General features: G+C 37.2%; 1 protein-coding gene across 2 annotated transcripts in view; it reads left to right on the plus strand.

Moving 5' to 3' along the window:
- The window catches only part of si:ch73-72b7.1 (netrin receptor UNC5C), a 194300-nt gene that overhangs the window by 114473 nt on the left and 52766 nt on the right, over window positions 1–27061 (plus strand). For both annotated transcript variants that reach the window (XM_017413777.3, XM_017413776.3), the window contains exon 4: window positions 10715–10818. In XM_017413777.3, coding sequence (XP_017269266.1) covers window positions 10715–10818 — 104 coding nt within the window. The remainder of the gene's footprint in view (window positions 1–10714; window positions 10819–27061) is intronic.

Here is a 27061-nt window from a genome sequence, read left to right on the forward strand (position 1 = left end):
TTGGCTAAAAATATATCTGACACATTACTTTTCAGTTCTTTGCTGATTTATTGTATTTATTTAATTATTTTCCTACTGTCTTACAATCGTGTATTTAACTATTTTTCCACCAGTTAAAAATGAAGGTGCAATTCTTAATCTCAGTTCATACATTTATTGATAAATGAAAATCCCATAAACTTTATAAATTATGTGAATTACATATTATAGCTATACCCTGGATGTTTTGAAGTGAGGATCTGTAAAAAGAATATGAGTATAAATTTTTGGATTACTTGTCACAGATAACTCAGTTTGGAGAGTTGAATTCTGAATGAACTGATGAGCTAATGGCTAGTTGAAGCTGATCCACGGGCTAATATCTCACATGTTAACTGAATCTTTACTGTTAAATTCAAAACAAAGCATAAACAAATGTGTGAAATTGCTGAAAAAAATCGCCAACTCTGCTTTGTACAAAAAAAAAAGAATACAAAAACACTATTCGCAGAGTTGTAGAAGTACCACAGTGACATAACTCACAGATAATTTGGCTTGTCAGATTTTTAAGTCTGACTTTAGTGCAGCATCTCTGTGGTGTTTTGCTACACGAGTATGTTTTTCTGTCTGTCAGCAGAGATTCAGAGACACAGTCAGAAATATCCTTCTAAGCTCTGCTAATAACATTCTCGTATGGAGTAGGCCCTCCTTGGGGTGCAATGAAAGCCGGGTAATGTGCTGTTTTTGGCTTATGCTGGGCCTGATGAATGCTGAGACACAGATGCAAGGAAGTGTATGTACACAGGCTTCTGAGACTCACAGAGGCAAATGCATGACTGTAGACACCAGCCACACATATACGCACACACATAACTCTGTTCACTGAGTTAAAGAAACTAATAACCATGTAGGTGACAGATAAAGATTTTTATGAGTTCTGAGATACATCGATTTGAATATGCATGGGAGAGAACATGTATGTCTGCATGAAACCTTTGTTTATTATCTCTGTCATGAATATCGTCATGTAAAACCAGCTTTACTCGGTCATCAAAGCATCCCCACACCTCTTCTTTTATCTTCTCTGCTTTGTTTTGTTTTTGTCTGCCTCTCTCTGACTTATTAATGAATAATAATACATTATACACAGCAAAATAAAACTCCAAAAGTTTTCCTGTCACCGCTCATTAGAGTGTGAAGTTGAGATGAATCGGCAGACATGAAAACAATTCTGCCGTCGGTCTTACGCAGAGGCAGCATTTTAGAATATTCAAGGACATGCCAGTTTTTGATTGCAGCCAGTATTTTGCATGAATTTACAAATCTGCATTCAAAATTTAAAGGAGGAAAATATGAAATGAAGTAAAAGGAACCTATAAAGCTTTTTTTGTTTGATTTTTACCATATTATTTGTTGGCCCCTTCACAAGTGGAATAATTTTGCTAGAGCAAAGGTGAAAGACCTCTATGAAGGTCTGGGTCATCATAAATAAAGAAAAGAAAGAAAGCAATCACACAAATCCTGCATATTTTGTACTGTGCACCTCACTTCTTCCTTACCAGATCTTTTGCAATTTTATCTTGCTTTCTTTGCATACCCTGTATCTCCCCTCTGACTTTGTCCTTCAGTTTCTTTTTTATTTTCATTTTAACAGTGATTTTTTCCTTAACCAGATCTGATTTCGCTCAGCCCTCTCTTGCGATAACCTTTTACTTCAAATCGACCCAACCCTCTGACCTACCCTGCTTTCGGCTCTTATTTGGATCTGCTGTTGTGATTAAAATGCTTCCTGGCAGCCAGAGCTTGCTGAGCTAAGTGTCTAGTGCTGCGCCATGCAACAGCAATTCAGCATTTCTCTCCTGCCTTCTCATTCCCGCTCATTTTCTTCCCATTGTTTCATCCCCCACATTTATTTTCGCCTTGTTGCACCTCATGTGCTCATTGGTTCACTTTGTCATTTGTGCTCTTGCTCCCACTCTTTATTTTTTTCCCCCCAAGTGTTTTCAAGCTTTTTTTTTTGAATGACTAGGGTATTAGTACTTTGTAAAGAAAAGATTAAAAAAACTTGAACAGAGGACTCATGCAATATAAAGTCATTAAACTTTAGGCCAAGGTCCCAAACCCAGGACAGGCCAAAAACAAAACATTAACACAAGTCATGAAAACTCAACCCAACAAACTCAGAAATCAGGTATTATAATGATTTAAGTATACAATTTATGGCTGGATAATGACAATTAGTTTTGTGGTTTTAGGAGTGAGAAACATCACTGAAGATGTTTAATTTTCTATTACTTTATTGAACATTTGGAATAGGACATCAAAGCTTTTATAGTGTGAGATAAAGGCAGTTCATTTCAATTTTACAGTAAAGAAGAACCAAACACAGTCACTTTCACACACTCATTCAGTCATGTAACATTGCAGGCACATACACACAAAAAAGTAAAACATAGGCACACACACAAATGTACATACATTGTCATTCATGCTCTTTGGCCCACTAGCTATGAGGTCAAGTTTTTTCTCCTTCACTGGATTAACAATATGCCACGGTCTCACACATACTCACAGAGCTACTCCCCAATACAAGTACAAAGAAAAATACCCCTCCTGAGACGCACAAACACACATGCACTTCACTGATGGCAATTTGTTCTGCCACCTTCCATTGAGACGTGTGTGCATAGCAATCAGGAGTTCAAACACGGGAGCACAGCAACACAGCCACTCGTGTCAACTGGAATATGTCTCTTAGTTATGGTCTTCTGATTTGTTTACAACGCAAACATGTCATATTCAGAAATTAATTTATTCCTTCAATCATGGCAGGATTAGACTGTAGAAAACAAGTTTCATTAAGGATTTCTTTTTGTTCAGGTTTAAGACTGATCCTCTCCTTTCTACAGTCATGTTGGCTTAAACCTCCATGAGGCTAACAGCGTTACTGGTATCCCAGCAACAACTGCGGTGGGCTAGCCAACCTCTCTAGTATGAAAATTTGCACAGCAACCACAATCACAGTCTCCATGGCGTTTGACCTTTTTGAACAAGAAAAGCCACGTTGCAGTTGCAGATTCAGAAATGCTTATTCAAGCAGCGCTGATGTCCATATTATAAGAGTTCTTAGTTGTAAATCCATCCACATTCATTCTGACACCTATAGAAATCCATCCATCCATTTTCTTTTACCCGCTTCTCCATTCCAGCTTTCTGGGAGCTGGTGCCTATCCCCAGCAGGCACTGTGCGAGAGGCGGGGGACACCCTGGACAGGTCGCAAGTCCATTGCAGGGTCACATATAGACAAACAGGACAAACAACCATGCACACTCTCACCCAGGGACAATTTCAGAGTCATCAATTAACCTAACATGCATGTTTTTGGTCTGCGGGAGAAAACCGGAGTACCCGGAGTAAACCCACGTGTGCGCAGGGAGAACATGCAAACTCCACCCAGAAAGGCCCCAGGCCGGGAAGCGACCTTCTTGCTGGGAGGCAACAGCTCCAACCACTACTCCACTGTGCCACCCCTATAAAAATCCTTCCAACAAAAAAATTCTGTGATTTTTTTTTTTTTTCCTCCTATGACGTCATCAATTGGGTCTTGGTTTCTGGTGTTGCTGGTGATTTCATGATGGTCGCAAATGCAGAATAAACATTTTTATAGTCATAATCCACAGAGTGTGCACACGTTTGTGTCTGGAAGTGTGGTTATGATGTTTCCCTGCTGCTGTGAGCCACTGAGCTTTTTCCCAGATGTGAAGGACTGCTTCAGGGTACTCTCATGCCTTAAAGTGGTAAGCCACACTGTTGATTTACTCACACAGAACTCACTCAGTCACTTTTTAAGGTCCAAGTGTGGGAAATAAAAAGGAAAAACAAAGGCCTCACTCACAGAGAGGCACAGGGTGTCATTGCGATGTCACATAAAACACTATGCAATTTATAAGTCAATGGTTAAATCAAAACAAAAAGGTTTAAATAGTTGTTAAGTTTAAATTTTGAAGGAAGATTTGTTTTACTAGAGTAAATGAATCAGTAAGTAATGACTACAACTAAGACTAAGTCTTTCATTAGAGTAAATGATGACATACACAACTCATTTCTGCACTAATTTCTAACTTTTATTAAACATATCCTTGGCCATGTTTTTATAATTTTGCACCATCTGTTTCTTCCTCTGGTTAATGGTCTGAATCACCCCCTGAATTTAGAATTCTGACTCAGAAGGTAAAAGTTTCTTAGCAGTCCAGATGTCAAAATCAAATATGGCTGCAGCTATCACATAAAAAGTGATAAATGCAGTAATGAATTATATATTGACACTTTCATCTGTTTGCATTTCAGGTGCAGATATTGCACTTTACAACTTATTTTAGTGAACATGTTTTTACAATGTTTCTACAACCAGAATAACCTTAGCTATAAAGACATCTCAAAAGACTTGATTTTCCATAACAGACAGAATTTCCAAATTCCAAAACAATGCTCTATGTCGAGGCATATGCACTCCATAGAATTCTGTAAGCTACATTTGATAGTACTGTTTTCAAGAAATGTCATGAAGAACTAAAATTACCTTTAAAGAAGGTCAAAATAGCCTCAGGAAATCCTGTTTTGCACTCACAGAAGTAAACATGCTGGAAAGAAACACTGGTCCCAATTGTACCAAACCATAGTCAGCAACAGAACTTTTGTTGAAGAACTAGGTAAGTTTAAAATAAAGAATCAAGTACTGTACATTTATGCCTGCAATGCATTCATACAGAGCTGAACTGTAACAGTGTTTGTTTGGAGTCAAACTGGGGTTCTCATTAGGAATAGTCCTCATTTGCCTGTCTGGTGTGCACTACAGAGTTTAATTCTTATCCAAATTATCTTGACCAAAACAGCAATTGATTCATAGTTTTCATTGTAATCTAAATAAACCTGGCAGGTCTGAATGTGCTCTAAATTAACTAAGTTCATTAAGATCAAATATTTTCCTTATGTGGGAATTGCATTTACCTATATAGGTGACAGATCGACCTTTTAGCCTCTTTTTTTTTTTCTTTTTTTCATCTAAATGAGTCATTTTACAAACTGATATCCAGAGAAAGTGTTGTGTTCCACAGTGCTGGCTCTGTGGCAGCCCATCAAATTGTTTACTTGTTCAAAACTTGGCTTTAGATGGAAAGACCTTGTCTGATGTCTTGAGTTGATGACAGGTTGTGAAGTGTTGAAATGACAGGGTGGAGGGTTCAGCAAAGGAACTAAAGTGGGAAGAGACTCAAAAGTTAAAGAAAATGACTCACTACATATAACTGTATAGAAATGACTGTGATGTTCAAAGTCAGAAGGTACTTTCATTTTTTGCCTCATTTTTTGGCCCCACTGGCATTTCAGAAGGAACTTTTGAGAACGGATGAAGGATCTGACCATATGCAGTGACAGCAAAAACCCTAAATGTTGGAGAAAGTGATGGTGAAAAAAGTACTGGAAAACTTTGTCCAAAACTACTTTTATTGTACTCTAAGACAATATAGTTTTTGTACATTCTGATAGAGCAGATGCAATATATAATACTATATAAAGATAGTTAAAGACCACTAAACTGAGGAGCTCTTTAAATCAACAACAAAAAAGAAAAAATGCAGTTGTGTGGACCTTAAACTAATAATCACACAGACAGGGTGAAGATACACTTTTAACAGCTGAATAACATTCCTATGAATTCCTTTGAATAACTCTTTTGGAATTATTCAGAATTCAAGAAAAACTGATAAAATAAAATCAGACAATGCACCTGTGGCCATGCTATATAAAACTACATTTAGTTTACAACCTGCCCCTTAAAGAGAAAATGATCAAATAAATCATCATTAAGACATACAGCACAGATACACATAATGAACCCTGCTGAACCACAAACAAAAAAAAATAATTAAAGAAAATGTGTTTTTTGATGTCCTTTTCTTTAAAGTGACAAATTACAACTTGATTCTTTTGGGAATTTTCTTTTTCCTTTTACTTATCTGTCTTAATGATTTTCGTTGGCACCATGAAGTCTCTTTCATTCTGCCTCTGTAGGTTTAGCTTCCTTTTTTTAGTTATTTTCAGTGCTAAATATAACCATTTAGTCTAGGCTCTCTGTCTCACTGAAAACCTCTGAGGTGGAAATGGAGAAAAAAAATGTCCACAGACAGAAAAGTGACAAATATTAAGTGTCAAAGAATTGTGTGCACCTCAGGAGCAGTAAAGTTTCCTGATTAAAAGTACAACTAAGTGACGTTGGACCTACTGTAATGAAGACTGCATCATCTGTGGCACTGATGGAAGAATGGTGCTGCCCATTTTGGTATTTCATAGCGTGACATATTTTGTGAATTTTGCCAACACAATTTTTAATGCTCTGCTGTGAATGAAGAGCGTCTTTTGACTTGACATTGCTAACTGTGACATGCCAACAGTTTTTTTTTCGCTTTCATTTATTTTGTTCTACTTTCACATTTTATTGTGGACACATGACTTCACTGGTGTTTTTCAATTGTAGTGATGAGGACCTGGGATGTTGCCACATACATTGATCTTTTTTTTTAAAGATATTTGAGTTAAAATAAATTAACAGGAGCAACAGAAAAGAGTGTCTGTGAATTGATGCCCTATATTCCAAAACTTCCAATACATTATTAGATCACTGACAACTTCATAATTTAAATGTTTAAACTACTATGTTTTTTTAGAATTCCACGCAGTTTGATGATCACCTCCCTCTCCTGTAGCTTTTTCACTTTACATCAGTTAGTTTTTCTTTTCTAAACCAGTGTTGTTGTTGGGGTTTTTTTCATACCACAGTAGAAAACTGCATGTTCAGACAATCCTCTCTGAGACTGAAGGAGAGCATTTTCCCCTTCTATTCCCAAGCATCTCACATTGCTTTTTATTGCTCGAGCAGCTGCACCAGGGGAAACCGTTATGATCTGGCACGGGCAGCACACAGGCAGAGACACCCATTTTGGATAATTGCTCTGAAATGTGCTTATGTAGAGGTGCCCAAGGCAACAAACTAACCACAAACATAATAACAGTTTTAGTTGAGTGATGGAAGTTTTAGACGGAGATGGAAAGAGGTGGAAAAAGACATGGGGAGGGAGATGAAGGATGTTAAAGGCAAAGAGGAGTTTTGAGCAATAGGAGGTCATTTTTGAATTGATGCTGACGCTGCTTTTGTTGTAAATAAGAGTTCATGCTGAAGGACGCTGCACATGATCTGCGCTTTTCAATTCTGCTTTGCTTCTATGAGGATATTTTGAGAATTAATTCAGGTTCTAGTAATATTTATGAAGTTGGATAGTGCTTTCTGCGGTTCGAGAGGGAAGTGGGGTCAGTGAATGAGCACAGCTCGCTTCTTACCCATGTACATATTTCCCTTGGGGCACATGTGCAGAAAAAACACACAACCTTTCACTGACATGAATTCATGGGCCCCCAGTGTCATGAACACAATGTCACATTCTCCCATTGCCTTTGAAATGCAACTTACAGGAAAAATGTGCACGTTCGCTATCAACTGGCAAATTCCATTCACCACGGGGCCCTAGCTTACAAATACGTGTGATCGTGTGTGTGTCTGTTCGTCCCCGAGCAGTTTACTTTAATCTCCTTTAATTTCATTCTCAATCTTTATGGAAATCAACTCACAGCCAACTCCTCATTTCTCCATCTCCCTTACTAATTAGGACCAGGAAATTGTTCCTGGAATTGCCTGGCATCAGAGAAGTTTGTCTCGTTGTGTCTACAGTTGTTGTTGTTGCACATTTCTTGTGAAACTCAGTTCATCCACCCCACCGTCAGTGTCTCAGTGTGTGTTGTACCTGCTGGTTTGTCTTTATCTCCTATGTGTGTTTTTCTCGGTGTGACAGTATTTTGCTGTCTCTAGCGTTCCGGCTTGTCTTTCAGTACGTGCGGGTGGCCATGTGGTGGATTTAGGACTAAAGCTTTGGGCGATTACTCCCATAATGAACCATCGTGCTCTGTTCAGGCTGTCTTTCCCCACGGGGATTGATTGTGTTATGAAGTTATCATTCAGCCTCAGCTAAACTCTGCGTCCTCACATAACTCACTTAACCAGTATGGCTGTACGCACAAAATGGATAATGAATAGATTTATGTTGCATGAAATAACACCTCGACTTATAGTTCAAAAGTTGTAGAGGAAAACTCAAGTATTAAATACTTTGTGAATGGTGTATAAAATAATTACAACAGTACTGTTGGCAGCAGCGTCTTGCTCATACATATGGATTCAGATTTGGCTCATTGTCTCTTTCAGGTCTTTTACTCTTCTCTGGGGTAGAACTGCTTTTTCATTTCAAACACAGAAGGGTTTACCTTTACATTATTTTTATCATGCCATACATTTCTTATGTTTCTCACACATTTGTTTCTATTTGATTTTTGATTTTGATTTTGATTTTTTTTTTGCTAGGTTCTTTGTAAATTATGTTTTTTGTCGTTTAAAAAGTTGCTCCAGTATTTTTGCTTGTAAAAGCATGCATGACAGAAAGGGACTCAGGATCAACTAAGAAAGGCACTTTTTACATTATAAACAGGATAAAAAAAGAATGTATGATTGTAAGAACAAAACATTTGGGCGGAAGGGGGTCTCTTGAATGGTTCATGCTAAGCTGTTGTTCTCTCGACTGCTCTTTTCTAATGGGGGGGTCTCCACAGAGAGTGAACTTGCACAGAAGATTTGGCAAGTGTTTTTGCCAGATACACTTCCTGACACAACCTGGGCTCGAACCTGCAGCCTCAGGTTTACAAGACTGCAGCACTCATCACCAAGCCTCTGCAGCCCCTGATGGCTCATTCTAAATGTGTGGGGAAAAATAAAATAAAATAATATTCTCAAAGACCTTCGAAAAGGAAGAACTATTGACAAAGATCACTTTAAAAGATTACACAAAATCTGGCTCCTTGAATAGAGAGTATAAAGAAACCAGGGGTTATTTTTTTTGGTTTTGGTACCATGAACAAGGTGTTGCTTTGTGCAGCCAATGTCTGCCTTTCTTTTTCTCACCTTTCAGCTTCAACCTTCTCATTCCTCTCACTCGTCTTTAACTGCTCCCCTTCTATACCCAGACACCCTCTGCATCTTTTACCCACTGTACACTGACCGTCCTGATGAAATCCCCCAGGCACAGCTCGGTGTCAGCCAGTTCAACAAAAATAAAAAAGAATCTTCTGTCTTGTCTGTGTTTGTGTATGTCGAGACACAGGGAACTGCAGCTGACAGAAGGTGATTAAGAGTACGCCTGGGAAGCAGCAGAGTTTAAGGACACAAGGTTGCACGTGTAACTCACACTGAGTCCTGAAAAATATTTCTGCAGTTTTCAAACTAAAGAGGACAGAAACCTTTTCTCCCATAGCTTACAGACATTCGTTTAAAAATATACAGCATATACTTATAATGTTTAGTGAAATCTGTGATTCGTGACACATCTATCATGAAATTACGAATCTTTCTTTTACATGTAAACACACGGATCTCAATACACACAAAAATGCACAATGTAATTAACTCTACAATTAAACTGGAAAAATTCAGGACTTAGAAGGTGGAATGATATTTTTAAAAAGTGCTCAAAGTAGGTCTAAACAAAAAAACACTCGGCAAAAATCTATAAAATATTTTAGGAACAAAAAGTTAGCATTAGATATTTGATGTATAGACATTTCCCGATTCAAAATATATGAATAAGCTTTCACTGAATAATGTAAAAATACATACACAATAACAATCAAACAAGCAAAACTGCCTTTTGTTTTATTTGTTTGCTTAAATGGTTTTATGTGGTCCATTAAAACTCTTTACACTTTCTTTTGTGTTTCCGTTATATGTTTGGATTTTAATTTGTTTAAGTGTAATTTTGTGATTTTTTTTTTTTTTTGCCTAACTTGAATTAAATTGAAAAAAAAAAAAAACAAAGCAAAAAACATTTGAGCTCTTCCTAAAGCATTCAGTGAATGATAAAGCAGTGCATTCCATGCTGCTTTGTAATGCTGTCATTTATCACAGCATGTGAACCATTTGTGTGAATCATTTATTGTCTTTGGCTTGCTTGAGATCCCTGAACTCTGGCAAATGTGTATAGAATGAAAGCAAGGTTAAATTTTGTGTGCATAGCGATGGGGAGAAGGACGTGTAGTAAAGCACCCTGCGGTTGATACATGCGTGTGTGTCTGTGCATGTGTAAGTGAGAGTGTGTGAGGACACCGAGATCTAGCTGGCTTTCAGACAGTGGAGCTAAGTGTTTTTCCTTGTTGGGAACTCAATAGTGTGAGAAGTCAGTTTATGCATGGCTGGCTTAAAACACCACTAACGCCATAATTACTGCATCATTGTTCTTTTTGAAATAAAGATTTACACAGGTGTACCACCACCTCCAAAAGGATCTTTCAAAGTGCTGAATCTCAGTATGTTTTTTTTGAATTTGGTGCCTCACAATACTTTCTTTCAAGATTTTGTTTCTAATTTTCATTTTTGTTTTGTTATTTGTGTAAGTTACATAAATAACCAAATCAATTTTATGATTTAACCTCAGTGGAACATCACAATGTGAAGCCAAGCTAGAACTTTTAATGCATTGACTTATATTTCCTTCTTTTACAATCGATCTTCACTTTGTAAGTGTCCTGTACTTGAGTTTTGCTCTTTGGTTCTCATCATAAAATTCTTGTCTCTCTCCTTAGACCTAAAGAAATCATTTGAACAAGAACCACTTGGAAAGGAAGTGTCACTGGAGCAGGAGGTGCTGTTACAGTGTCGCCCTCCGGAGGGCATACCAGCTGCTGAGGTATTTGTGCAGTGTCATCTCTACATGTCTTGAATTTAAAACAAAATATGGGACTTAGAGAGAAGATTGATTAAAAAAAGAACAAGGGAATGGCAGATGGGAAGATATGACAGAATGAAAACCAAAGAAAATGTAAAAAGATCTCTTGAAAGTGTCCCAGAAATGTTAATTGTTACAAATGTCACTTAAAAAAAAAATCCAGGAAGATGGCAAGTTAGCATAGCAGGGTGTTGTAGGGGAGCGTATAACACTCCATTAATGCCTTGGATAAGGGATCAACAGAATAAATATGTAGCAGAATACAAATGTTTTTTAATGAGATCAAAAAAGTGCAGCACTGATTCCACCCAGAACTGTATTTCCAATTCACAATAAAGTATTCCAGTTGAAAGTATCCAGAGCATTTTATACAATAATTGTGGCAAACAGAGATTATGTAACTCTACATGCAAAACGTTATAAATTTACCTGATAGAGTAAATATTGGCAGAATGTAATTGCACATTTTTTTTGTTTTGAAAAATATTTTCAACTTGTTTTTTTGAAATTGACATCATTGTATAATTTTATGTAACAATGTAGGTGTTGATAAGTCCTTTTTCAACTGACAGTTCTACTGCACTGATCCAAAGATCAGAAGTTTTAACTCAAACTTAAATGTCCCTAGAGGGCCAATTTGAGCAGATCCTACATGAGGAGTTGCCAGCTACTGCTGAGATTCAGCCTATATATGTTTTTTCTCTTAATTTTACTCTTTGATTCCCCCCTACCTCGCTGTACTTAAACTCTGTGGAAAATTGACTCCAAAAAGACTGAAAGCATGTCACACACCATTTTTTTAATAGCTCAGATATTATACTTCATATGACTGTGAAGTGCTTTACAAACGTATTCATCCTCGTTGTTTTCTCTTATGTTTTGCTGCATTGAAATTTACAATGTCAAAAATATTTCAAAAAAATTTCATCTAGGCCTTATAAGTTTGATCGTATCTCTAAAAATTCTAAAAGACAGAAGTCCTTTTATTGAACGTGAATGGAGATGCTTTGCTCAAATGAGAAACACACTCTGTCTAAACTATCAAGTAGAAATGCTGTCTTGTACAAATGTGCCTACTGCTTAAGTAACAGTCAAGTTGTTTAGGAGGCAAGATTTCAATGTCTTGGAAAATTCACAGCCCAGACCTCAGTTTGACTGAGAATCTTTGGCATGCTTTAAAGATAGCTGTACAACAGCAGAACCTTTCCAGCTGAAGAAACTGGAGCAGTTCTGCCTTGAGGAATAGGCAGAAGTCCCAGTGGCTAGATGTGCTAAACTTACAGAGACAAACCGTAGGAGACTTTCAGCTATGCAAGAAGGGGACTTTGAAAAGTTTTACAGATGATCAACGTTCAGTTTTAAAATCTTAGCTTTGGTTTGTCTTATAATTAAAAAAATATTTTGCACTTTCTTTCATCTGGAAAGATATACTGTGTCAGATGATTCAAATATCCCTGCAAAAAAATATATTTTGATTCCAGATTGCAGTCCAACAAAACAGGAAATGCAGACATAAGTGAGTGTTTTTCCATGGCACTGTATTGTGACTCAGCCTCTACTGTGTCCTGGGAAATGAATACAGCTTCAGGAAACAAAATTAACGTCACTTGCTCACTTGGTGACCTGAAAATTTGAATGGCTCTTTTTCCACTTAGGGTTTTAAGTACTGTGTGTGTGTAAGTACTTTACTGAAGTATGATACATTCACAACAACTGCCTCTTTGTAAGATAGTGTTGTATTTTTCAAGTACGTTGTTGCATTGACATTTCATTCACTCATTAAACCTGTCAAAGGAGCCTTTATTTTGGAAGGGCCACATATGCCACTTCAACTTGCTGAGGGCCGTAACCATAGCAAATTCATTAGCTATTCAGATTGTTTTGGGTTTTTTCTTACAATCCTGGTTTTATCCAGCTGTGTTACCACCTAAACCTATCAAGATACCAATTCAGTACAATTATTGAATTGGTCATTTAGGAGGAGCAGTGTCCAAAGACTTTTTACCCGGTGATGAAGCCTGTGAGAAAGCTGCACTTTCAGAAGGCTGTACTACCAGGCAGGGAGTCTCTGAATCAAGTTTCCCTTCTTGGGGTTTGATAGTCGTTTGCAATTGCACTTAAGTACACAGCTCCCTTGAGAGAGAACAGAGGAGGCGAAACAGCATATAAATTGAGAGTGAGTGTAGGAGAAAAGCAAAGATGAAGGTGGAGTAAAAAAAAGAAAGAAGGATGAGTTTTTTTCTTTTACAATAAACACATTTCTCATTCTTCCCTTATTGCAAAATTAAGCAAGTGCATTGATTGCCGCTGCATTGCTACTTTCGCACACAATTATCAAGAATATTTTGACAATTTGTGTCTTTTTTGAGTCGTACACCTTCTATCTCCCTCTCAGCTCATGCCCTGTTACTTCGAAAACCGACCTCCACACTAATTGCTCAGTATTACTCCTGCCTTATCAGCGTTTCTTACTGCATTTTAAATTTGACACTTGTTTGAACACATTTATGTGTCAAAGTGCACACATAAAAACACACACAGTAATCAGAGCTATTCTTCCAGTTTGCTACATTTTCCCATCCTTTTACGCCTGTCATAATGGGATGTCGGGGAAATGGATTGGTCTGTGTTGACTGTCTGCTGAAGCTTTTTAAAAGGATTTAGGTTTAAAATCAGCTGAAGATCTCACATTGTACCCTTGAATCGGTTTTTATCTTCTCTGATTTATTATTTTTCTCTTTTCTCATCTGGTTTCTTTTTTATCAACCTTTGTTTATTTGTTTTTCACTTAATTGGCAGAAGTATTTAAATTACAGCCAGCTCTTGTTGCTGGTGTTCTGTGACCGCTCCTAAAATGTTCTAATATTAGTGGCTATGGTTGCCAAGTCGACTTGTTGACGACAGCCGTAAAGTTGTCAATGTGATGGGGTTGTTGCCCTGATATGTGATACCCATATTTTACCGCCCAGCTGGCACACGGCTGTCAACATATTGAGCCAAAGTCCTGACTGTGCCAGACAAACATACTTATAATCTACACTCATAAAACATGCAACTGATTACACACGTCTATTCAGAGATTTTTCTTTACGTTAACTCATACACTTTATGCCTGTAGTCAAGTTTTCAAAGAAATCCACAGAAACCCTCCATAGCATGACAGATGGCAGATTTGTCTGTAGTCAATTTAACTGCTGCCCAACTGTGAGCCTTGAGAGGTCAGGGTCAAACTAATCTCAGAGACCAAAGAAAATGTCTACACACCTACACATCGTTACTTCCTTTTCACTCTCCACTGACAGTGTTGCTCGTGTTCTCCTCTACGAGCTTTGTTTCCCCTCACTTTCACTCTGAACCTCCTTTGAGAGACAATTTGAGGCATTGTGAAATCTTTCAGATGCATCTAAATCTCTTCAGGCTGTGATAAAAAGCCTTTAAAACCTGATGGAAAGCTTTTGGATTCAGCATGGAGGGTTCAGGAGTTCAACAGTGAAAGTCTTCCCTGACCAACGTCTGGAAATTCAGTGGACTCGCAACAGGTGCATTGAAATTTCTACCTTTTGATGAAAAAATTATCCCAGTCTGGATTTTATTTTTTCATCTATACACAGTCCAAGTCAGTCTACAAGATGAAGTTCATAAGCAATCGAGCTGAAAGTAAGCAGCTGTGTGAAAGTTGGATTCGAGCCACATTGAGTCTCTGTGTATACTTTCCCCACAAATGTTGTGAGGATCATTAAGACATGGAGGCAACAAAATGACAGCAGGAATACATATATCTTATCACTTAAAAGAGTCGGCATGACCCCAAAGGTCAGGCAGAGTCAGTGGACTGCAGATGGCAGGTGGAGTTATGGACGTGTGTGTGTGTGTATGTCTGTCTGCGTCTGTCGCTGTGTGTGAGTGATTACCCCAGCTGCACTGAAATAAACACATCAGTGTGTGGTGACAGGCTCTCCTCATGTCACGCACACACACACACACACACACAAACATGCACACGCAGTCAGACAGCAACTAGATATCTGGAGCCTGGTCAAGTTCTTGTCACATTCTTAACCACTCAATCCAACTCCTAAATCAGATCCTGATCAGCCTCTGCAGTTTCTGTCTAGGTGTTATATTTTACTTTAGATAATATGTTTTTTGTTTCAAATCTAGGGTTTTATATTTGTATTGAATTTTCCCTCCATCACTGGCCTTCAGTAAAATCAACATGCAACATATGAGTCCAATGTGATAGTTTTATGAAGGAATGCAACAAGAGTGTAAATTCCGGGCCTAACAGACATGCATTCTCAGGAAGTGGCTACTATAGTACAATATGTGTGTGTTTGTGTGAACCCAGGAGGCTGAGTCAGTCAAAAAAAAACTAAACATTTGAGTCCAAAACTCTCATACAGTGATTATTAGTGCCACTTTTAAAAGCCGAATATTCATTTTCAGAATGCAAAAAGACGAGATCATTATCTCTGTGTCTATGGGTGGGACTTTATGATTCAAGTCATTGAGGAACTTTCTGTCAGAAGGCATCAGCTGTTTGGAGTTACAAAAATGCTGACCACTGCTTGATTTTTACACCCGTACAGTCTGAACTACACAAACGAACATGCACTCTGTACACCTATTTTATCATGTTTATTAATAATACCAATCTGCAAGTTGCAGCTCTGGTGCAGGTGGAAGTCTTTAAATGGACTGAATATAATAATCTGAATGAAACTGTGTGATGAATCATATGTGCTCTCCTCCAGTGTCCTGAAGTGAGAAGCAGATCTGTTCAAATCTTTTACCTTCACATCTTTTTTTTTCATAATTTCACGTAGGCTCAGTATTGCTCTGTGTCTCAAAATGTAATTTTTATTCAGTCAGTCATCTTATTTAACTCTGAAAACACCTAAAGTGTATTTTGTTGGAAAAATACTCGAGTCAGAATCTCTGCCAAAACATTTCAAGATGAAAAGCATCATATAACCAGCGAATAAATATCTGCAAAGTTAAAGATGTGATGGACTTTATTTTTAAATGTGTGTAGTTTTGAATAAACTAAACTGAATTAAATGGGTTGGATAAGAACCGTCCATGAACAAGAATATTGATTAAATTTTCATATATTTTAAAGATTCTTCCTACCCCGGGACCAAAAGAATTAAAGTCAGCTAATCGTTTTCTTGAGAAAAACGTGTGTACAATATATATGTGTGCCACGCATGAGTACATTTACTCATTTTTTTGTGCGCAAAAAAACAATTTATGTAATGCTGCCTCGCCAATAGATACTTACCTTAATCCTCTTTGAGCTACCTTGGTAAGCCCCGCAGCTCATCTTTCATCACATTTTACCTCGATCCTAAACCTCTGTCAGAAATCATCACCATAATCCACAGATTAGTCAGCAGTCTCTTTTTTTATTCCAGCTACGTAGGTGAATTATTGAATTGTTGTTAAGATTTTGAATATAAATGCTATAGCGACGGTCTGTCGCTGCAGAGTAATTTTACAAATGGAGCAGATGAGCTTGTGTTTCATTTTGTTCGTAGCTGTGTTGTGACTGGGAGTTGGCACGACTGAAAGAGATTATATTCATCATCTAATGATCAAATAAAGCATTAGACATTTCTGTTCAGGTAATAACAAATGAATAGAAAGGGCACAGGTGACTATTTGTATGTTTTATCTATCACGTTTCTCCATTAAGTGAAAACCAGTGCAAGTCTTTTATGAGCACTTTGTACTTTTAAGGACAAAAATCAATTGCTCACACACTCACAGTGACAGAGAGGGGTAGGGAAAGAAACATACAATAAAAAAACACATACAACTAGTATAAGATGAGATTTCTAGGAACTCTGGGATGCTGCTGGTGATCCATTGATAAGCCATGACAGTTAGTTCAATAATTAGTCTGATCCAACTCCTGATGTGTGACGCTGCATCAGATATGTGCATCATTTTCCGTTACACATTTTCACCTACAGGTTTTAGTCTTCCTAATTGTTTTGTTGTTTGCAAAAGCTGAGAACAACATGCTAAAATTAATTTTGATGCGATTTTCTCAAGATCACAAGTTAGAAGTTTTGTTATCTCGAGAAAACAAAGCTTTGGTTCCTCAAGCTAACGGGCTGACTATGGTGCAGAAACAAGGGCTTCTCGTGTTACACCCTGTTTCATCATTCAGTGTCACTTTCATGGCACTTGAAGACAATCTGTAACATTAATGTGTTGATCAATGATGGATGTCTTTTGATGTGTGATTTTCAGCTTGAATTAGCTGCCAGCAGGAATGTCCTGATTACTGAAGTCGGTCACCTCGTCTTTGTCAGTTTAAAATAATTTCTTATCACATGAAAACACGGTTTATCTCAAGACATAATTATTTCAAAAAGCTAATGTTATGAAAATCATTTACTAAGAATGTATTTTCTTGAATTTCATATTTTTTGTTCTTATACAGAATTTAATATATATATATATATATTGTTTTTTTCAGTTCCCTTAGATTTGTTGACAACCTGTCAGGCTGTTCTAAATGTTCCTTTGTTCTTTTACGCAGCACATGGTAGTCACTATACAGTAAACTACAGTAGACTATATAGGAAATAAGGAAAAGTGTGATGTTTTCACCTTTTGAGCACTACTTTGACACAGCATTCATATTTATGTATATATACAGCCAGGATAACATACTGGTTTTGGCTGAGAACATCTTTCTCTATAACACTATCAATAAATTCGTTTACACCTTATTCTTATAGATTTTCTATTTTATCTATTATACAACCACAATCTGTAATTGTAACTATAGACTATAATGATGTGTGCAATACAACATTATACTAGTTTAAATGTGGCTCATTTTACATTGTGATTTACAACACATCTTAAAAATGGTTCATACTGAGACTTAAACATGTTATATAAAGGATCAGTACACATGTTTTTTTTCATTAATTCCCCACACAGTTCAGTCAGAGGAGGAGATGATCCAATATAATAGAGAAGTTTATAAAATTAAAGTCATTTTCAGGTAATGTGAAAATCACAATAACAAGCTATGGCCTACTGTTTCTGATCAGGCCACAATGCAGTTTGGTCTCTTTCCACCAATGTAATGTACAAATTCTGTACACTACTTTTACGGCACCACATGACCAGTTTCCAAGGCACTATATAATGAACAAAAAATTATAATCAAATTTTCAAACAGCACTACAAATGGCTGACTCACTATATGGTGCACTATATAGTGAATGAGCGTGCTAGGACTTGAAAACCATAATATACATAATTTACAATGTCTCACAAAGAAACTCTTTTTTTCCCTGCTCTAATTTCTTTCATTCTGCATCATCTGCCTGTTGGTTTTAAATGCAACTATGAAGGAAAAAAAATAAATGAAAGCAATATGTTTTTCTTGGCCTTCTCACACAAAGGGAAATGTCTTTGTGAAACTGTAACTACAAGTGCTCGCAGTGCCTATATCCATCAACGCAACCATCTAAAGAAACTATAAATCAAAATTCAGAGAGGAAAACTTCCAATCATACAGTCATTCTTTACTGACAACCTGCATTATTTTCTGCCTTTCTAAGAGTGGACAGGAAGTATGCAAGCCAGTGATTTTAGTTCTAAGTGGTCTGAGGTTTGAGTCTTTTTTGAAAATAGGACTTTTTTTTTTCCTTTTGCGTGTACCGAATGTAGAGGGCTGAGAAGCTGCTTGACTCAGAAGTACGTGGGTAGCGGATAATGAAGGCATTTGTGTAGATCCACTCCTCATCCCCCAGCTCATGCCTAAATTAGAAGAACTTGCTCTTTGCCCTCTCATTACTCGTTCAAAAGCTTCTATGATGATTTTTTAGTATTGTTTGCGTTTGCAGGGAACTTTTTTTTTTTCAAACGTTCATCTGTCAGTCACATGGGAAAGAAAATTTAAAGTGTCAATGTTCAAATGTTATTTTTGGGCTTAATTACTGTTTCTATTGTTTTGATTTATTTTTTTGACGTTGTCTCTTTCTCTGGAAATTTTTTCGTTTGTCTTTCTCTGTGTCACAGTTTCTCAGTCTTTCACATACCTCGTCTTTTTTGACATAGTTTGAGACAAAGCTGAGGATTGATGGCGACGTGACAGCGTGGAGTGTACTGCAGCTACCCCTGCTGCCCTCGGCAATCCTGACAGTGTTGTCGCAGATGAATGAGCACACAGTTTTGACACAGTGTGCCGTGTTGTCAAAATAACAAAACTCTGTTCTACTCTGTTCCGTTTTGTAAGTTGTTAGACCTTGAAAGTCTTTTGGAACCACAAGAAACTTTCAAACGTGCTAACTTCTGGTGTGTGTGAGGGGTTTCTGGGAGTTTTCAGACATATCACTGTAATAAAATGAGCAAGAAATAGTAATTAATGAAATAAGACAGCATTTAGAAATAGTTCTCAATTTCACTGCTGGCAAGAATTGTAAGATAATTTCATATATTTAATGACTTGATTAGTTGGAACAGTAAATTCCTCATTTGAGACCAAAAATGAAAAAGTTTAATAAACCAAATCTTTTAGTAATTACTGACAATTAATTGCTTTTTACTTACATCACTATTAGGTAGTCTTCACTGAGCTATCGAAGAAGGTTGTTGCCAGTGCAAATATTAATTTTATTTTTGTTGTTATTATTTTGACTATATAGGTTACCAGTTAGTATCCTATATTGTCAGATAGCAACACACCTGTATTGGAGTTTTTTGGAGTTTAAAGGTTTGAGAGACAACATCTGCATTTTTGATTAGCTTCTATGGCCATTGTGTGGTTTACATCATTGAATGATAGTGAAAAAACATTAAGGCACAATTGATGCTCAGCTGGTTTCAGACACATTCAAGCTGACTGCAGATTATTTTATTGCAACTCACCAAAAGATTTCGAACATCACTGAAAGATTGTATTTTTGTGTGTGGTCATGGTTAGGTGTTTTCAAAAGCCAACATTATTTGTAAGGATCTAAACAATATCAAATGTATCACAGTCTGAGTAAAATAAATATAAAGCTTACTGCAGTAGACTTGACATGTTTTCAACCTTTATGTGCATTTAGTTATTTGAAAAGTTCAAAATTTACAATGTATACTCAGAATTAAGTAGAAACCAGGAAAAGGAAAGAAGGAACAAACAGGGTGGTGTCTAATATTTCAGCTGACCAGGCTAATAAAGCAAAGCTGATTTTGTTATTGGGTGGTTTTAATAACACTGGAGAGTTGGAGAGTCAATTAAAAGGGATTAACATGCCCCCGAGCAGCTCCGAGCCTCTTCATGCTTTAATGATTATGGAGTGTCATCAGCACTCCTACACTTCACTGTGAATCAGCTTTGACATACACAAACACTGAGTATGGGTGTGAGCATAGGTCTGTGCCTTTCTGTTAGACTTGTGACAGGTGATTTGTCCAAAGTGTGGCCTGCCTTCAGTCCAGAGCCTGCTGGGATACGATCTGGCCTCCAATGATCCTACACAGAAGGAGAGGGACTGGTATATGGTCAGCAATTTGGATAAATTGTAGCATGCTAAACTGTTGTGCTGTGGCACCACCACAGGTACATGTAGCAGTTTGGAATTAATCTTTCAGCTCTTGTTTGTAGAGTTTTCAATCACCCTTCATGCAGGAGGCTCCTGGACCATTTTGGCTTCATGCAACCAAAAGATATATTGTATCAGTTCGCAGAATTCAATTCCGGTATGCATCAACTTTGCCAAAGTATGACCTGAATTTTGCCAGGATAATGCAACCTGATCTCTTCTATTGCTGCCATGTTTGGACGGTGAATCAGTAGAGTGACAGTCTACTAAATCTTTCTGAAGATTTGTTACTGTCAAAGGGGCTTTTATTTGCCTTTCCAACGATTCTGCGGTAGTTTATTTTGAAAATGTTTTAAAGCTGAGGAATATATTTAATTTAGAATGTTTTAACAATAACTGTGCAAGTCTTAACAAGCTGACTAATCTCTGGTAAAAGTTATATCTGAAATAATTTAAGATGCACTAAGAAACATAAAGCATATATCATACAAATAAGGGCATGAGTAAACTAATTTAAAGTTTCTCGTGCTTCCAACATCTGATACTTTGAATTTCCAACAAGTCAGGAAGTAAAAGGTAAAAGTGGTTCCTATCTGATATGTGTGTTTGGTGCAGACATTTCTTCAGACAAATATTGCCTTGTGACATGCTGGGTGTGCAGATTAGACGAGAACAAAAAGTACAGCGTGCAAAATTAAAACTGAGGCAAAAACAAGCTTAATCTTTTAATTTCCTAGCTTCCAGTTCCTCTATCACAAGTTGAAAGTGTTTCCCTTTTGAACTTCTCCCTGTTGACATTTGAGGTGTTGATTCTAATTCCAGCTGTTACTGGGCCAGCATCTGTTTGGGGAAATGTTCCCTCGATGTGTCTGAGCCGTTGAGTGGATTTGGATGTTTTTCATCTTGCCTCTTCCTGATTTGAGCCCAGGGTCTTATTTCAACTTTCCATCCCCCTAACACTCTCATTCCAAATCGTCATCACTTCTCCCCCCAACTTCCAGCTCTGAGTGGTTTTCATGTTTCTTAGTTTGCATGTTTATTTATTAATTTGCTTTTTTTATGTACTATTATCCGAGCCTGGTTCTCAAATTCAGTAAGCAATGACTTGTATATTTTTCAAAAAATCATACACAAAGCTGCACCTTTTATATTTGAATGAACTACTGAAGCCTTCATTTCATTACTTTAAATAAAAGCTTTTCAGTTATAATGAGCACTTGAGTAGCACATGAGGTTTTATTCATATTTCCTTCTACATGTTAAAGAGCGCAGGTGGCACAGCGGAACAGTGGTTAGAGAAGTCACCTCCGAGCAAGAAGGGTGTGGAGTTTACATGTTCTCCCTGTGCTCAAGCTCGTTTCCCCTGGACCAAAAACATGCATGTTAGGTTAATTGATAACTCTAAAATTGTTCCTAGGTGTGAGTGAGAGTGTGGAAGGTTGTTTGTCTCTATATGAACTTGTGACCTGTCCAAGGTGTCCCCTGCCTGTTGCACAGCGATGGCTGATGATAGGTACCGGCTCCCCGTAACCTGGAAAGGAGAAGTGAGTAAAAAACTGGATGGATGTCACAAGCATAATCCTAATTTATTAATGCCCACATGGATAATAAATTAGGCTATTATACATTGGAATAAGGTGCATCAACTTGTGCAGGTAAACATACAATGAAATGGAGAGTAATTTGTTTTTTATAGAAATGTTAGTTAGTTTTTATAGAAATGTTAGTTATGTAAAAAAAGAAAAGAGTGCCTAAGAGTGTACAAAATGCAGAGTGACACATTTTTGATTTTTTTCACTCTACAATGAGGTCAACATGTGGATGAAGAATGAACCAAGTGTCAAGCAGAGTAAAGGTGCGTTTCACATGTTACCAGAAGCACAGAACCACATTAATTTTCACTGCAGATGACTCGAGCCGGTGGCATTGTGGATTCCATTTTGAAACCACTACTTTGTGCTTGTGTAACAGAAGCTTTGTAAATCAGTCATGTAAACCACCAGCAGCACAATGCCACAAACGGTCCTCACTTATTCTTTTATTGGCTTCTTTGTGCTGTTTAAGCATCCACATCCAAGTACCTGGTCTTCTTCTTTTACTCTCTGCACATGTTTTCCCCATTAACTCACCAACCACCTGCACCATGTCTCCAAAGAACAGCCCATCAATCAATCTTCCCTAGTGGTAGTCCCTCGGTGTAAGGCTTGGCTCCTCTTCTTGGAGAATAGAGAGAAAGTTAACAGTTGCTGATATTTCTGCTGGATTAAACATGATCACATACACACACACACAGCCCCGCACACGTATACACACACAACACACACACCTCCTGCCTTGACACAAGGATAGTACTGTAAGTTATTGCCCTCCCTAATTTCCCCTAGTCTTTTGTTGATTTTCTTTCACCAACCTTTTTATTTTTTCCTTTGCATTCCTCTCATGATTTGACTTTCCAGTCCTTGTTACCTCATGTGTAGGAGCCTAAGAGATTACCTCCGTATATCTTCCCCCAACTAGTAATACTACTCACTTTTCTACCCTTTCAGCACTTTGTCTCTTTTCGCTGCCCTCATCTTTCTGGTTGACATGATATGGAAATTCCAAATAGCTTTGCCTCCCCCCCTCAGTCTTCTTTACTTTCTCATTATCTTTTCTTTTGTCCTTTTTTTATTCCTTTACAATCTTTCTCTCACAAGCTTGGCTTCCTCTCTCCTATTCGTTCCTGCTTACTCTCCCTATTTGTTGACATTGTCAGCTTAGTTTTAATGGATCACCCACAGGTATCTGCTCCTTGTTTCCTCATCCTCCTGCACCATAATCACTGCCTCCCCGGCTCTCTATCCTTCCCTACTTCACCGTTGCCGTGGAAATACCTTTTCTTTATCTGACCCTCTCTTGAGATTGTTCCCCATCCATCTTTGCCTCTCTCCGTCTCTCTCTTGGCTCTTGAACGTTGATGTGAGAGGGTGAGTCTAATAGATCACCATGAAGCATCTGCACCTGTGTAAATCTCAGAGGTAACACAGTGCGTGTATGTGTGTGTGTGCGTGCAATCATGTGTACATATGTGTACTGTAGAGAAGCCGATGCAAGCTTTCTGTTCAGCACATCTGTGACCTCCTTTGGTGCTGAACAACTTCCATTTTGTTTCCCCCTCTGCTTCATTTCACTTGTTTTCTACGCCCCTTTCTCTTTCTATCATTTATAAGCCCATGATGCTGAGTGTGAACCATTACCTTTTTGCCTTTATTAGTTTTCTGGAAAACGAGGTGGCGACAAGTTTTATCTGCCCTTTTAAAAAATGTGAGTCTAGGATGCTGCAAAAATAAGTGCTGTGGTGTTAAAAAGATTCAAGAACACAATAGTCAAAGATGAGTAACAAAATACTCATGTGTCATATGTGCAAGTCATGCATCATTTTGTGTATCGAGGTACAGTAGAGTAGTGGGTTATAAATAGGCTTCTGTAGGCCTGTCCCAGTCCAAATGGGTGTCCTCTTGTGTCCCAGTTCTGTCTGCTTCAGACACCTTGGAGAGCGCTCAGATATTTCTTACCTTCTGCTGCACATTGGGGACTATTATATGTATGTATATATATATATATATATATATATATATATATATATATATATATATATATATATATATATATATATATATAGTCTTCCCTAACTAATTCTTTTTTCCTACTCGTGCAAGTCTTTTGAGAGCATATATTAATTTCAAATTCTTTTTATGCACAAGACCTTGAAGAATTGTCTTATGTGGTCTATACATTGATTTTCTTTGTTTAATAGATTATATAGTGCACATAAGCCTTATTTCTCTTTTTTTCATTCTTTTATTCTTTAAGCAGGACATTGAATGAAAAAAAAAATCACACAGTCACAGGACCACACTGCATTTTTCATATTTTGTAGAACTAAAATAAAACAATTCATGACTCACTGCTTATAAAACTATTTTAAGATAAAATATATTACATCTCTACTTTTTTTTCTTTTTTAATGCCAGTGTATTTTGATTTGGCTAAAACAATACATAAAGGGTTTTCTTTTTGATTGTTGATCTGATAAAAGTACTAAAACATTTTCCGCACTAACACTAACCTGCATCTCATAATAGGTGTTTCTTAGAACTTCATTAAGGGATTTTTGCCGATGGCGACCCAGTTATGTCAGCGCGGTTAATTGGGTCTTTATGTCACTTGCCTGGATCTAATTAATTAAGCTGTCAGAGCTTCTGAAATCCCATGTTGGCATGCACACACATAGGCATTAACACACACACACAAATACACAAACCTTTCCTTGTTGAATAGCCACATCTTTACGCACTCACATCCATGATGACCTGTGTTAACCTGAACAATCTGCCCGGTCTAATCGCTCCTACCATGTAATGTATTGCCGTGGTTTTGGTGGCTGGAGGAAATTCCCTGTAGAAGGAGCGGGCAGCAGGATTGTCCTAATCACCTCCCAAGCGTAGAGGAGATGCAGACGGGAACACCAGGACATATGGCCAATTAAAACAGTGATGTGAGATTGGACAGATATGATGTGGCTAAAAAACACACATCATTTTAGTCAAAGTAAAGAACAGATTATTGCTATGATTTATCTGCAACTAAAACACAGTTGTTGACACATTTTTAGGAATAAATCATCTTTTATGGTTGTCTTTGTCTTCTTTCATGTCTGTTTATCTGTTGTCACAGTTTTGTCGAAGAAACAGCAGTATTCGCTGCCTTCTAGTACATTCGTATTGTAAATAATGTTTAATTATTAAGCAAGATGTTGTTTGCAACCCAAATGGAGACTATTAGTTCATTTTTCTTCTCGTTAGATGTTCTTACCTGTTTTACATTTAAAGATATTAGGATTTTTTTTTTTATTTCTGGTAAGGAAAGTGCATTTTGAGGAGAAACATTTTATTGTGTTAGATATAAGTGTGTTGTGTGGACCTTTTAAGTCAAGAAAACAATAATTGGCACAAAAATATGGCCATTTGTTTTTGTTAAAATGCTGCCAACTGGAGGCTTTAGTGTACCAATTTCAGCAAGTGAATTAAAGAGAATGAACTCAAACTCTCACTTTGTGCTCTCCACAGATCTCACTTGTTTTAACTTGCTTTTTCAAATCAATAGTTGCTACTTTTGCAGTTGCAAATTACAACACTTAAGTTGGGATGCTTGAAGATTCACACAGTAACCTGTTGTTTAGATTTTGTCAAGATTTCTTTTTTTTATAAACTGGTGAAGTTAACTGTTAAGTAAACTTTATTGAAATCACTTGTGTAGTCTAAGTACAATTTTAACCAAAGTTTCCTATAACCATAAAAAGTGTATGAGCATACAGTAGGTTGACTGATGTGGGTTAGTTTGAATATTGGATTGAAAGTTATGTATGTATGTATGTGCATTATAATGCAGTTAAAGAATTGAAAATGATTATTTCTGTAGTTTTGTCTTCACTTGAAAACTGTTGATGCAAATTTCTGACAATGGATATTATAAATACAGATGTAGATTAGAAAATGTTCTTAAATCTCACCGATATTTATATGTTTTTGATTGTCATTAGATCAAAATGATTTAGAAATGTTCAGAGGAAAGAATGGTGAGACTAAATTTACATTTTGCACACTGAGAAAACACATTTAGATGCTGACTTTGCTTTAGAGCCATTGTTTTTTAAGTGGAGGTCTGTGGAAAGGTTATGAAAAGTTAAGTTCTGGTAAAATTAATGAGCTAATGGCCATCCTGGGTGGGGCCAAAACCCAAAACAGATTACTGCCACCTTAATTCAACTTCAGTTTCAAAGTTGTAATTGAATTTCATGCAAACGCTAGTTTATAAAACTTTACATCAAAGCTAATTTTGCATCTCACAATTATGAACATACAATTCTATGGTTACCTTTAGGCACATGTAGCAGCTGGTTGTAGCACTTTTGGTGCAGGTTTTTGAAATGTAGTTCACATGAATCACTATGAAATTTTGGAGACTTGTTGTTTTAAGGCAACAATCCATATTGGTCTCTGCTCCATTTGGACTAGCTGTTAGCTTGTTAATCCAGTCAAAATTAAACTGTCTCTTCAAACTGAGGTCTAAAGAGCTATCCACATCAAAAAAGACATGAATTGTTCACAGCCTTACCTCAGAAACTCACTTCAAACGATCTTTTTAAGTGCTACACTTTCAATGGGGAAGATTTTTATTTTGGTATTTTATTTCTTCACAAGTCTTGCATTTCTGTAATTGTTTGAAACAACAAAGTCTTTTCACAACGGACTAATTGGTTTGTCTAATATCAACACAGACACACTCACACCCAAGCTTCCACATATTCAAGCTCACTGTTGGATTAAATTTCTATTAGCTTTCCTCGATTGAGTTTGAAGATTGTTGATTAGCCAGTAATGGCCTTTGTTACTGCGCTAATGAATAGCTTGATTACTATTCTACTTAGCGACACATCAGGGGTGCAGGCGGTGTGTGTGTGGGTGTGTGTTGAATCTGCTGGTATTATCCTCAGATAAACACGCATGGACATTTATGGCCAATTGTCTGGGTTTGTGTCAAGAAAGCTGATGGCAGCGGGAGGGGAAGATAGATGGTCTTCTCTGCCAAGACACATCTCT

Source organism: Kryptolebias marmoratus, linkage group LG1 (genome assembly GCF_001649575.2).
Source record: "Kryptolebias marmoratus isolate JLee-2015 linkage group LG1, ASM164957v2, whole genome shotgun sequence".
In the NCBI taxonomy this organism is placed as follows: Eukaryota; Metazoa; Chordata; class Actinopteri; order Cyprinodontiformes; family Rivulidae; genus Kryptolebias; species Kryptolebias marmoratus.